At 37.2% G+C, this 13955-nt stretch overlaps 1 protein-coding gene across 1 annotated transcript in view; it reads right to left on the bottom strand.

The window, feature by feature from the left end:
- Window positions 1-8517: 8517 nt before the first annotated feature.
- The window catches only part of Smp_009600 (serine/threonine kinase), an 11936-nt gene continuing 6498 nt past the window's right edge, over window positions 8518-13955 (bottom strand). The window contains exon 6 of the mRNA XM_018794082.1: window positions 8518-9155. Within this exon, the coding sequence (XP_018648530.1) occupies window positions 8814-9155 (342 nt within the window). The 3' untranslated portion in view covers window positions 8518-8813. The remainder of the gene's footprint in view (window positions 9156-13955) is intronic.

Below are 13955 nucleotides of genomic sequence, written 5' to 3'. Positions count from 1 at the left end.
GGTTTTCCAGGGTGGTTTGGCTTAAATCGACTCATAAATTCAACTGTTAAAATTAGTAAAATCTCCATAAATCTCCATTCGGATTATAAATTTAGGTCTAGCGATTGAACATAAATCTTTGGTTCCAGAGATATTTAAACCATAATCTCGTTCCAGTTTGAATTAGAATTCATCTAAAAAAACTCCTTATAAAATGATATTATAATACTCCCACAATTAATTTTGTTTAGGGTTAATTTAAAAAGCCTTTCAATTAACTTACTTAACAGACAGTGTTATTAGAACAGTAATAATTTGTCTATTTCTTTGTATTATTATGATGATTATGTCTGTATAAACGTGTATGTTTGATCATATGTGATAGCCTACGTACATATCTCACTCAGCTCAAATGTTGATCGCCCAAATATCTCTCGATGGATCATTCTCCTTCCCATATATATACAGCACCTGCACATATTGCTGATGTAGATTGTAGAAAGCAATGGACCTAGGACACTCCTCTGCACAACACCACTGGTTATTGGTCGAGATGTAGATGTTGTAGAGTTAATTGTATTTATTTGCCATCTGTTCTTGAGAAAAGACTTAATCCAGTGTAATAGAGAGTAAGTAATTCCAACTGACTGAAGTCTGATAATTAGGAAGTTCTGAGGTACCTTATCAAAAGCTTTCTTGATACCGAAATATAGTATAAACACTAAATTTTTTGGTTACGTATTCGAGTGACCTCCTTAAAGAAGTCTATCAGGCATGTACTGCAGGACCTTCTTCTAATGAAGCCGTGTTGCAACTAGCCGATTAGATCTTTTTTAAGCAGGTGATCAGACAATGAATCTTGTGTCACTTTTCATTATGCATGATTTATCTGTAGTTTTGGACCAGGTTTTTCGGTCCTGATTAGTGTTTTGGGAAAACATACACAGTCTTCTGTCCGGTCTCGCCATTTTGTAAAGGATCGATGTGATGTCATCTGCACCAGAGCTTGCATTCGGCTTAAGCGTTTTGATGGCGGCTTTTATATTACAAAGATCAAAGTTAATACTATTAAGCTTATTTTTGTTGATGCATTTGATGTTAATACTTACTTACGCCTGTTACTCCTCGTGGAGTAGCATAGGCCGCACACCAGTATTCTCCATCCAACGCTGTCCTGGGCAATCCTTTCCAGTTCTTTACAGTTAACATTCATTCTTTTCATATCTGCTTCAATCTTCTGGCGTAATGTGTTCTTTGGCCCTCGTCTTTTCCGCTTCCCTTCACGATCCCAAGTTAGGGCTTGCCTCGTGATGCAGTTTGGTGATTTCCTCAATGTATGTCCTATCCACTTCCAACATCTTTTTTTCTTATTTACTCTTCAGCTGGAAGCTGTTTTGTCCTCTCCCATAAAACGCTGTTGCTGATAGTATTCGACCAGTGAATGTTGAATATTTTGCGTAAACAACTGTTTATGAATACTTGTACCTTCTTGACGATGGATGCAGTAGTTCTCCACGTTCAGCTCCGTACAGTAGAACTAACTGTCTTGACGTTCGTATTGAAGATTCTGACCTTGAAATTAGTTGAGTTATTTTGAGTCCCGTATGTTCTTCAATTGTAGAAATGCGGTCCTTGCCTTGCCAATCCTCGTCTTTACGTCTGCATCCGACCCTCCTTGTTCATCGATGATGTTTCCCAGGTATGTTTCCACATCTTTCAGAGTTTCACCATCAAGTGTGATTGGGTTGGTGTTCTCCATGCTGTATTTGAGAATCTTGATTTTCCCTTTGTGTATGTTGAGGCATACTGATGCAGAGGCTGCTGCTACATTTGTTGTCTTCATCTGTATTTGTTCTTGTGTATGGGTTAAGAGGGCTAGGTGATCTGCGAAGTCCAAATCGTCTAGTCGATTCTGAGATGTCCATTGTATTCCGTGCTTCCCCTCAGATGTCGAGGTCTTCATAATCCTGTCAATCACTAGAAGAAGGAGGAAGAGGGAGAGTAAACAGCCTTGTCTGACTCCAGTCCTTAATTGCAATGCATCTGTCAGCTGTTCTCCATGCACCACTTTGCACTGTTGTCCGTCGTACGAGTTCTGGATAATGTTGACAATCTTTTCAGGAACTCCATAGTGTCGAAGAATTTTCCATAATGTTCCCCTGTCCACACTGTCAAACGCCTTCTCATAGTCAATGAAGATGACGTATAGGAATGAGTTCCACTCAACTGATTGTTCCACGATGGTCCGTAGAGTCGCAATTCTGTCTGTGCACGACCGATCATTACGGAATCCGGCCTGTTGATCTCGAAGTTGAGCGTCTACTACGTTTTTCATACGGTTCAGCAACACTCTGTTGAAAACTTCCTGCTACTCACAACAGTGTGATGCCTCTGTAATTCTCACATTTGCTTAGATCACCTTTCTTTCGTATCTTGATGAGGTATCCTTCTTTCCAGTCCGTTGGCACTTGTTCCTCCTCCTAAATCTTCTTGAATAGAAAGTGAAGTATGTTTGCAGTTACTTCAATGTCTGACTTCAGTGCCTCAGCTGGTATATTGTCAGGTCCTGCCGCCTTCCCACTTTTGATTTGTATGATGGTTATCTTGACTTCTTCGGTCGTTGGTGGAGTGGCATCTATAGGAAGGTCTGTGTGTGCTGCTTCGATGTCCAATGGATTCAATGGATCTGGTCTATTCAGCAATTCCTCGAAGTATTCTTCCCATCTTTTCCTCTGTTCTTGAGTCTCAGTGATTGTCTTCCCTTCTTTGTCCTTGACTGGTCTCTCCAGTTTACTATATCTCCCTGCTAGTTTCTTTGTTGTATCATATAGTTGTTTCATATTCCCTCCTTTTGCAGCTTTATTCGCAATCGCTGAGAGTCCTTCCATGTATTTCTGCTTGCCGGCTTAATGCTTTTCTTCACTTCCTTGTTTGCTTCTGTGTACTCTGCTTGCGCCTTGACTTTCTCTGTTCGTGTTCGACTGTTGTTATTTGCTATCTTCTTGTTCTTACTCTCTTCAATCTTGTCCGGGGTTCTCATAGAGATGCATTTCTTATGATGATGTTTCTTGCAACCCAGAACCTCCTGACACGTTGAAGTTAGTGCTTCTTTGATCCCTTTCCAGTTGTCCTCCATCGTACTCTCTTGTTCTTTCAGTAGATCCTGTAAACCTTGGAACTTGTTGTTGAGAGTTATCTCGAATTCGTTGAGGTTGTTAGTATCTCAAAGTAGGGCTGTATTGAACCTTTGTAGTGCTGTTTGTCCAGTTGTCCAGCGTTTCTTTAGCTTCAGTCCCATCTTGGCCACAACCAGGTGGCGGTGATCTGAAGTTATGTCAACTTCTCTCCTGGTTCTCACATCCTCCATTGTCCTTCGGAATCTTTTGTTAATACAAATATGATCTATCTGGTTCTCTGTGGTGTGGTCCGGTGAGATCCATGTAGCTTTGTGTATGCGTTTATGCGGAAATATTGTGCCGCCTATAACCAATTTGTTGAATGCACATAGATTTGCAAATCCCTCCCCATTTTCATTTCTCTCTCCTAGTCCATGCCGTCCAATTATGTCTTCATATCCTGTGGTGTCCACTCCGACTTTAGTATTTAGATCTCCCTTCAGGATGATGAGGTCCTTTCTTGATCACTTCGTTATAATTGATTACAACCTCGAGTAGAACTGATCTTTATCGTCGTCGTTGCTATCATTGGTGGGTACATAACATTGGATAACATTCATTGTGATCCCTTACTTCTTTGTTTTGAATGATGCTTTAATAATTCTGGATCCATGAGATTCCCATCCTACAAGTGCATTTCGTGCTTCTCTGGACATCACCAAAGGAACTTCCTGAGTGTGTGGAGCTTTTTTCTCTTCGTAACCGGAGTACGGCAGCATCTCTCCCGTACCTAACCTTTGCTGTCCAGCTTGTGTCCAATGTGTTTCGCTGATGCCAAGTACTGCCAATTCGCATCTTCTCATTTCCATTGCTATTTGGCTGGTCTTCGCGTTCCCCCCCCATTGTCCGGACCCCCCATGTACCTATAAAAATTGTTGCGTCAGCCTCGTGACTTCCGAAGAATCTCAGCTTTCATCATGAGGCGTCATAATTATTCCTTCAACTCCCAGGGCAGATTTAAATGATTTGAATAATTTTTTCTGGTTAGCGTTTTTTTTTAGCTAGTTGGTTTTCTACGGGATCGGGTCGCTAACCCCATGCTCAACCCTCCTCCTTTACCCGGGCTTGGGACCGGCAGTAACTCTAGAAGAGTCACAGGCGGAGTTATTTGACGTTGATACCTACTATAAAAATAAACAATGACGAAAAAGTACTTCACACAAGAAACAGATCTTCAAATCCAATTTTAGTTGAGCTGATACGAATATCAGATGGGAGTTTATTAGCAAAAATCAAGTCTGGAAATATATACACTTCGTTTAAAGCTGAACATTATTTACATACCCAAATTCTCAGAGTTGTATGTTCATTTAAATTAAATTCCAATGTTATTTTTGAATTAGTTACTCTCACTTACAATAATTCCGTTGTGACAAACCTGAACGATATTTAATGAATATACTGTCTTCAACTTATAACAAAAGTAACTAAACATTGCGATATTTTACTAACGTCAAGAAAAGAAAGACCTACTGGGCAAACATTGAGTTTAGAGACAAACTACTTACAAATATATAGTAGTATTGTAATTTATTGTAAAGATTACAAACTGCGCAACTTGGATTCAGTGTACTTATGTTAGCTTGTTAAACAGTCCACTATACAGTGGAAAGATGAATATATCATACCTTTTCCGTCAGAAAAATTGAGGATAGTTTAAATAAAAAAATATTCGTGTTATCTAACACATAAACATTCAATCGTTTGAATATAATTCTTAATTGATCTTCGTTGGTGAATATTTCCTGATAATATTATGTGAATTCGTACACCGTCTTGAAATGTCCAGTAGTGTTACTAGATTGTGCAAAGTCAAAAGGAATCAATAAAATAAGTGCACTCATGGTATTCTGCTTCGGTTGTTCTTGTTTCATTTAAATCTTTACATACAAAAATTTAGATGAAGACATTTTGTGAGAATTTTCACCAGTTTCATAAATACTGGAGGTAGGGTAAATGAAAGACATTAAATACAAAATTATGATCCCAACTATTAAAATCACTATAATATCCACAAAACCCTTTCTGATATGAATCATTATATGCTCACAAGTGACTGGTTTCAAGGGGTATTTCTTGGAGTGAGACGCAGTGACCAGTGGAGTTCAACCGGGTCTCTTGTGAGATAGTAACTCACTGAAGACAATAGTGGATGTGTCGCTCAATTTCGCGGATTAGTTGAAGTTAGACATTAACACCGTTGGATGCCGGCTCAGTGGTCGAGATGTTAAGCACTCGCTTGCGAGACCGATAGGTCCTGGGTTCGAATCTGGCGAGGCGGGATCGTGAATTCGCACTGCTGAGTCCCACAATAGGACGAAACGGCCTTTAAGTGTGTCCTGGTTTTCCATGGTTATCCAGCTTCAATTGACTAATGACCCCAACTACTGAAATTACAAAATTATGTGTCCAAAAACTTCCTCAAGTGAAATTAAGTAGTTCTAATGTTTTGTTTGGTATTCTACTCCAGATTTCTTTACAGTAACCGAAACTATCCAGAACAATTTAGGTCAGCAAAACAACTATAATAAACAGATGCCTAATCATAATCGTATGTTGAATATGGTTTGTATAAATGTGTCATTCGGTGCGAAATATGTGTGTCATGACGTGTGAGTGTTGAGTTTCTATTTAAATTTGGCTATCACATTATAGCTTTTGGTTTTAATCAGGACCAGATAAGTCGTTCACGAAGATGAAGATAATTCTGAATATGTCATGGCGCTTGTAAATTCTTTGGTAGTGATTTTTGTAACATATTTTTATCTTTGACAAATTCTACTTTCGTTGTCAGGTGGAACAGTGGAAGAATTTATTTTTAATCGTAGAGATCTTTACACCTAAGAAACTGAAAGCGGTTGGTATTTTATACATAGCTTTGTCAATACAAATTCCTTTAAAGCAAAGCCTTTCTGTATGGTTGATAGAGAGAGATTTGTGAATGAACCGCATAAGCAATATTCCGTAAAATAATAGATACAAATGGTTTTTAAGGATGTAAAGACCTTTCTCCAACTGTATTCGTATTTTCACATCATGGGCTGTGATGTTATGTTAGAAAAATGTTTTGCCATTTACCCAGTCGATAATAAATACCATCATTGGATACTACAGAATGAATTTGCGAAATTATGAAACAACTGACAGCCTTTTAGATTTTGTTTAAATTGGTCAAACTCCCCAAACAAGCACCACAAAAGATTATTTTGCAGAAAATACTCCACACCATCACTTAGAGAAAAAATTTCCAAGGAAACGTGATTTTGTAATCTGGTGGAAGGATATATTAGGGATAATAAAACGTGTAGGTCCCTGTAGGTATCTAGTAACAAAATAGTGAACACTAAGATGGATTACATAAAAGGGGAATCGAGGCTGATTTAATAAAATCACCTCAATTTAAAAAAACTGATCATGCTGAAACATACACGAGTGAATATGAAAATTGGTGCTTCTATTACGAAAATGAGTTCCAGAACACGGAATTTTATCAGACATCCTTAGCCTGAAGGAGATATCCCTTTACAACAGCGAGAAATTCAAGACACTAACTGTTAGTGACTGACAGATTCAACCGAACGTGTAACCCAGGTGGGTGAAATGACTAGTCTTTACATTCTGTCTAGCGTGATAACACTGACAATAGTAATGTCAGATGGTATATTCTTCTATACACAATGTATGAGCTAAGATATTTAACTTCTACAGAAAACGTAGATAAGATAAACGATACGTACGCCAAAAATGAAGTTCTAATCAATATTCTCTTCATATTATAGTTTTTTCTACAGCGAATTTAATTTAGAAACATTATATTTTGTTATATATATATATATATATATATATATATGTAATGTATATATTTGGGTCAATGATGCTAAGTATGACAATAGATTTTCGAATTGTTTAATTGTTGCTTGTTTGAGCAAAATATGACAGGACCGATATGGTATTCCGAAATCTTCATAACAACTACCAAAATTCCTTACTATTTACATTTGATCGACGTCATAAAGGAGTCTTGAATATTGCAATAATGTCGCATTTCCAATCTACCTCATAATTAAATCTCTCGATCTTACTTAATCATCAGATACATAATTACGCAGCGAACTTCAAAACGTAATCTGAACATTACGGCTTGAAATACCAACTTCCTACTCCTACTCAAACAAATGAAACGAATCACATGCCGATCGAATGCTCACACCATAGAGCTCCAGCTCCGACTTATCATGGCACTAGCAAGTTTATAAAGTATATCAGTCACAAAGTGATTCACAAATCTTTCTCAGCTTCAACCGGTAAGTCACTGATGCAAACTACGCTCCATCTGGTTAGGATACCATTCCAAGCATTCATACAAAACGATGACTCAAAGCTGAGTACATAACATTTGTATTGTGTAAGTTAGCCTGGTGATTATGTGCTTCTGAATTGCTGCATTCATTATCACCGGCTACTATGATCAACAGTGTGTTAATTTATGCACATTTTTTTAATTGCCTAGTTATACATACCTAAGATTGCAGCCAGTTTGAGGTAGCAGCATACACAGACAAGTTTCGTAGCTCAAAAAACTTATCACCAACATCAACTTTGAAAGAACGACTACCGCCTCAGCGATCAGTAGTCATTTGAAGAGAAAGCAACAAACTAACTTAGCACTTTGTAGCCATCACAACTAACGAAAGTTTTCAAATAGGTGTAAGGTACGTATAGATCAGTAATCTTGTCATTATTTCTGGTGACTGAATGATCATTAAAAATTTATTGGAGAAACCCAACTTGCAAAAAGCATACTACTGCGTTGATTAGACACAATTAAGTTAAAAATACATCACAAAAACCAAAACAATTAGCATCCTACTTCGTTATTGATGCTTGCTCTCTTAGAGTTTTCTCAACACTACGAACACGTGGTTTTCTCTCTTGTACTCACGTTGTAAATCACAATATATTTTGAGAGTTAAAAACTAACTATGATTTAAGTATCAATCGAGAGAGTAAAGCAATATTCACACTCAGAATCAATGAAGCCTCATATTATGTTTTACAAAGGTTACAAGCTGAACAGAGTAAGGACTTTGTCGGAACAGTACATAACATTTATATTTCCAGGAACTTACTCGTGCAAACCCTTACAAAGAAGTTGTATATGAGATAGCCTGCAATTTTATGTCAGATGATTAGACATATACTTTCAAAACGCCCGTGCCTAACAAAATTCGCCATATACTAGCTAAAGGTATTATTAAATAATAAATGTTAGAAAGGTCAAAATGAAGGCAAATGTGAAACTTTCCCCCATATACCATTTTCGACAAATTTCATAATCGAAAAAGATGAATAAGTAGGAAATGCTTTAGAATAATTTAGATTTCACAGATCAACATGTAAGTTACAGAGACATGAAGAAATCTAGAGATATTTATACTATTTTTAAATCCCAACAAATTGGTGTGAACTAACAATATCAGTGTTGTGGGCCACCATGGATGAAATCAAGAGTGCAATCAAAGTGTACAAAATTTCTATCAGAAAAATGTGACTAAATTAAATCAGATTCGATTTGAAAGAGATACTGCTAAGTATTAACGACATTGACATTGTGAGTTCAGTTTGAAGAATAAAAACGAATAGAAAATAAAACGGAGACTATTGATTAGTCGGTCGAGTTATTTTTTTAGTCGCTGCCCCAGTCCCAGTCGCATTTGTTTTCTGTACATCCGCTGAAACTGGTTTGTTGGACTTCCCATTATCTACAGTCATTTTTGTATTGGGATCATTTACATTGGAGGAAGTTGTTCCGCATTTTGGAATGAGACGCTCTATCATTTCTTGTGCGTATCTCAATCTGTTTGCTAAGTCCTTACTTAAACCGAATTCCCGTAGATGTTTGAAGCGGTACGTTCTGAATTCCCTGTTGGCATCAATATAAGTTACGGCACGCATTAAAGGACATAGAATGATTTTCGCATGATCATCAAAGAAGTTTATCTAAAAGACAGTGTGTAAAATAAAGTAATGTTAGTTTTAAGAAACAATCCCAACGAGTTTGACGATGATGAAGACACAAGACAATAGAAAATTACGACTCCCGAAGCTTTTTAAATAAAACATGACTATATTTCACAATGCGTACGACACACTGATGCTAAACATAATCCGGTAAAATATACGAAAATCGACGGATGCAGCAAACTGTAGACTGTTCTATATGAATGTCTTTGATTGTGTTGAGAAATTCTTTTCTTAACGAAATTTGAGCAAAACATGTTACATCAATGCATCTAGCGCCTAGACGAAAACTGAATAGTCTTCGCGAGTCATATTTTCAGGTATTCTAAAAGTGTTCAGGTGTTGATTGCATGATTTATGTACAGCTTCACAAAAGATGTGTGCAGCAACCATTTAATTTCAAGACCATATAAAACTGAATAACAATTTTCGAAGTTTGTCGTTGCACAATAATTCTTGTAATTTACCTTACTCCGCAGAACCCAACTTTTCAAACGTTTCCAACCAATAAACGATGTTCTAAATAATCGAATATACCAATATAGCTTTTCTTTATTCATGTCATAAACCGACAATCTCTGAATTATTTGTTCACCTAAATCATCGGCAAATAAATGAATAACATGTCAGCCTACTTCGGTCACCTACCACAGTGAGACTACGCATGCTAACGTTTTAGGCATTAAATATTCAGGTGAGAGCATCAGTGTCCATATAAAAGTATACACTATAGTGAAGGTTAGTGATGTGTGGGCGAGAATGATAATGATTGGTTGTCTTGATGAGTCAGACATTAGACAGGATGACAGGTGTTATGTATATATATATTTCCCTATCCTTATTATAGTTTGACACTTATTGAGACTTATTGACTGTTCCATGTGTCGGATTTTGGTGTGAAATATATTGACGTTATAGTCAGGCTAATATTGTGTTCTTGATCTGAGTTCTGTTGAAGTCCTGTAGAATAGACACTGGGTGGGAATCTAGTGTAGATATTCGTCTAAGATAAATTAACGTCCCACATACGTGTAAGAAGTAAAAGGACTGTTATAACCAGAACCCCCTAAAGTTATAACCAGCATCCTCTCTCTCTCTCTACGTTTATAACAATTGGCGACGGCAACCATACGTTTATAACATTGGCGACGGTGATTAAAACGGATCTACGCTTACGTATTCAGTTAAAGTGAACTTTGTATCAAGAAAATGGATGATCTGAAAACCTTTTTGCAACAACAAAATACTCTTATCGAATTATTAGTCAAAAATATGTCGATATCCTCAAGAACTGATGTGTCTAATTCCACTATGACTCCGGATTCTATTGCTAATTCAATAGCTGAATTCAGATTTGATCCAGAAAGTGGAGTTACTTTTGAGGCGTGGTTTAAACGCCATGAGGATTTATTTATTAATGAATGTAAAGAGTGGGACGAAAGTTCGAAATTGAGATTATTATTACGAAAGCTCGGAGTGTCCGAACATGAAAAATTCTGTAATTTTATCCTCCCAAAGAAGCCATCCGACATAACGTTCAAAGAAACAGTTGAATGCCTGACTCGTATATTTGGTGAACGGTCATCAATTTTTCACACTAGATACCAGTGTCTTCAACTTGTAAAGAAAGTACAGGACGATTACGTAACGTATGCAAGTATCGTGAACCGGGAATGTGAGCGGTTCCGATTACAGGAAATGTCCTCAGATCAATTCAAGTGCCTTATTTTTGTATGTGGATTACAATCTCCAGTAGATGCAGATATTAGAACACGGATTCTAACGAGAATCGAACAAGATCCTAATATCAGTCTACAATCAGTATCTGAAGATTGTCAAAGAATGGTTAATTTGAAGCATGACACGAATCTCGTAGAAAGGAACAGTGAACACGTTGGAGTTAATGCTTTACGTAAATCTTTAAATGGAAATAAAGATTCGAACTCCCAGAAAATCCCAAATCAAGTGAAACACAAAACGTCATGTTGGCGATGTGGTAAGTGTCATTCTGCCAATGTTTGCTATTTTAAAAAACGAGTATGCTTTCAATGTGGTAAATATGGTCATGCTCAAGTATGTTGTAAAAGTAGGCCGAAGGTTTCTGACCGTGAGCATAAGTTCCGTAAACGAAATAAGATGCAGACTTCAAAATCAATACCGCATAACTCAAATGTTGTTCTGGCTACAAAAAGTGAGCATTTCTTCTCTAAAAGGAAGTATGTAACCATCTTTTTCGATGGCAAACCGGTCAAACTACAAGTCGATACTGGGTCTGACATAACATTAATTTCTAGAGAAACTTGGATTAAAATTGGTCGACCCCGATATCAACCTACATGTCATAATGCTAAGAGTGCGTCAGGAACTAATATTACTCTCCTTGGAGTAATACAGCTACCTCTCACACTAGGTGAAAAGACTATGACCGGGAAATGTTATGTCTCTGGGAACTGTAATACCAATCTATTAGGTATTGATTGGATTGATAAATTTGGTTTATGGGACTTGCCGTTGAGCACTGTCTGCAATATGATTAATTCACCAGTACCGCGATCGCTGTCAAGTGACTTTAGTCGTTTGTGTGTTAAAGAATTGCGTGATACGTTTTCAGATATTTTTGAGGATAAATTGGGACTATGCGTAAAAGTAAAGGCTCGTATGTATGTTCAACAGGAAGCAGTTAAAGAAGCCACGGGTAGTGATCCTCTACTTAAAAGAATAAAAGAAGCTGTTTTAAAGGGTTGGAAACAGGACAAAGCTGATCGAGAGTTTCACCAATTTTTCTTGAGACGTGAGTCTATATCGATTTATGATAATTGTTTGATGTATGGTGAACGTGTTGTTATTCCTAGATCTCTTCAGCTTTTTGTGCTTAAACAGTTTCACATTGGTCATCCGGGAATGAACAGAATGAAGGCTGTTATGCGTAGTTATGTCTATTGGCCATTCATGGATAAGGCTGTGGAAGAATACGTAGTGAGATGTCGGCGATGTGCCGAAGTTGCAAAAGATCCACCGAAGGTAGAATCCCAGCCATGGCCAGAAACGACAAAGCCTTGGGTCCGACTACATGTTGATTATGCTGGACCAATAAGTGGACAATATTTTTTGGTGGTGGTTGATTCATACTCAAAGTGGCCTGAAATTTATGTGGTACGAAGACCATCTACGTCTGAAACACTGCTACATCTGAGACAACTATTTGGTAGGTTTGGTACACCTAATGTTTTGGTTTCAGATAACGGGACGCAGTTCACGTCGTTAGAGTTTGCGGAGTTCTGTAAACAGAATGGAATCGAGCACGTTAGAACTCCACCGTATCACCCTAAGTCGAACGGGCAGGCAGAGAAATTTGTTGATATTCTTAAACGAGCTCTCTTAAAGATGGGAGAAGGCAACGTAGAAGAGGCTCTGCAACAATTTCTCATTTCCTATAGAATTACGCCAAGTCCAAACTGTCAAGATGGGAAATCTCCAGCCGAAATAATGTTTGGCCGACCGATTAGAACATTTTTTGATGTTTTGAACCCGAAAGACAGAATCAGTGGACTACAAAAAAATAACAAAGGGAATTGCCTGAAAATTCGAGAATTCAAAGTAGGTGACTCAGTTTATGCACGGGATTTCCGGCCTGGCAAGCCAAAATGGATTTTTGGGTTTATAAAAAAACGACGTGGTACAGTATTATATGAAGTGATGGTCGAAAATACACTAATTATTAGACATGTAAATCAACTGCGAGATAGAAAATGTGTTTATGAGTCATCTAAACTCAAACCATTACCAATGGAAGTATTATGTGATACGTTTGATATTCCACCACCACCACCACAAGTTGAAATGAGAAAAAATGATCTAGAATCAGAAGTTAGACGAAGGTCATTCAGGAAACGGAAACAAACGAAATTTTTTCAAATAGACCCCAAAGTGAAATCATACGATCGAACTTCGCGAGGGAGGTGATGTGTGGGCGAGAATGATAATGATTGGTTGTCTTGATGAGTCAGACATTAGACAGGATGACAGGTGTTATGTATATATATATTTCCCTATCCTTATTATAGTTTGACACTTATTGAGACTTATTGACTGTTCCATGTGTCGGATTTTGGTGTGAAATATATTGACGTTATAGTCAGGCTAATATTGTGTTCTTGATCTGAGTTCTGTTGAAGTCCTGTAGAATAGACACTGGGTGGGAATCTAGTGTAGATATTCGTCTAAGATAAATTAACGTCCCACATACGTGTAAGAAGTAAAAGGACTGTTATAACCAGAACCCCCTAAAGTTATAACCAGCATCCTCTCTCTCTCTCTACGTTTATAACAATTGGCGACGGCATCCATACGTTTATAACACATTTATTGATCAAAAATATCATAATAGAAACATGAATAACTGATATTAGAATTATTAAATCTACTGGATGTAAAGTGACTTTTAGATATCAATGTATGACAACGGGTTATATTGTTTGCAAATTTCATAATGTGACTTCCACTTGCGAACTTTGTATAAAAGCCTTTTATCTTGAGGCGTGAAAAAAAACATTTTACTGGTCAGTTTTTTCGTCTTTTGGCATCAGTTCACCTATAGGAAACTTGTATCTGTAATTTTATTTTGGTGAGTAATCGTCAGTTAGACATTCCACATATATTCTGATAATTGATCGTACGACAATAAACAGCTTTCTTAATATTTCTCCTATATGACATATTGCCCAAAACGAAATAATTTAGATTGATATCCTGTTCAAAATCAGCAAATATATATGGAAA

Source organism: Schistosoma mansoni, chromosome 1 (assembly GCF_000237925.1).
Source record: "Schistosoma mansoni strain Puerto Rico chromosome 1, complete genome".
NCBI classification, from domain to species: Eukaryota; Metazoa; Platyhelminthes; class Trematoda; order Strigeidida; family Schistosomatidae; genus Schistosoma; species Schistosoma mansoni.
This window is presented reverse-complemented; position numbering and strand designations above follow the sequence as displayed.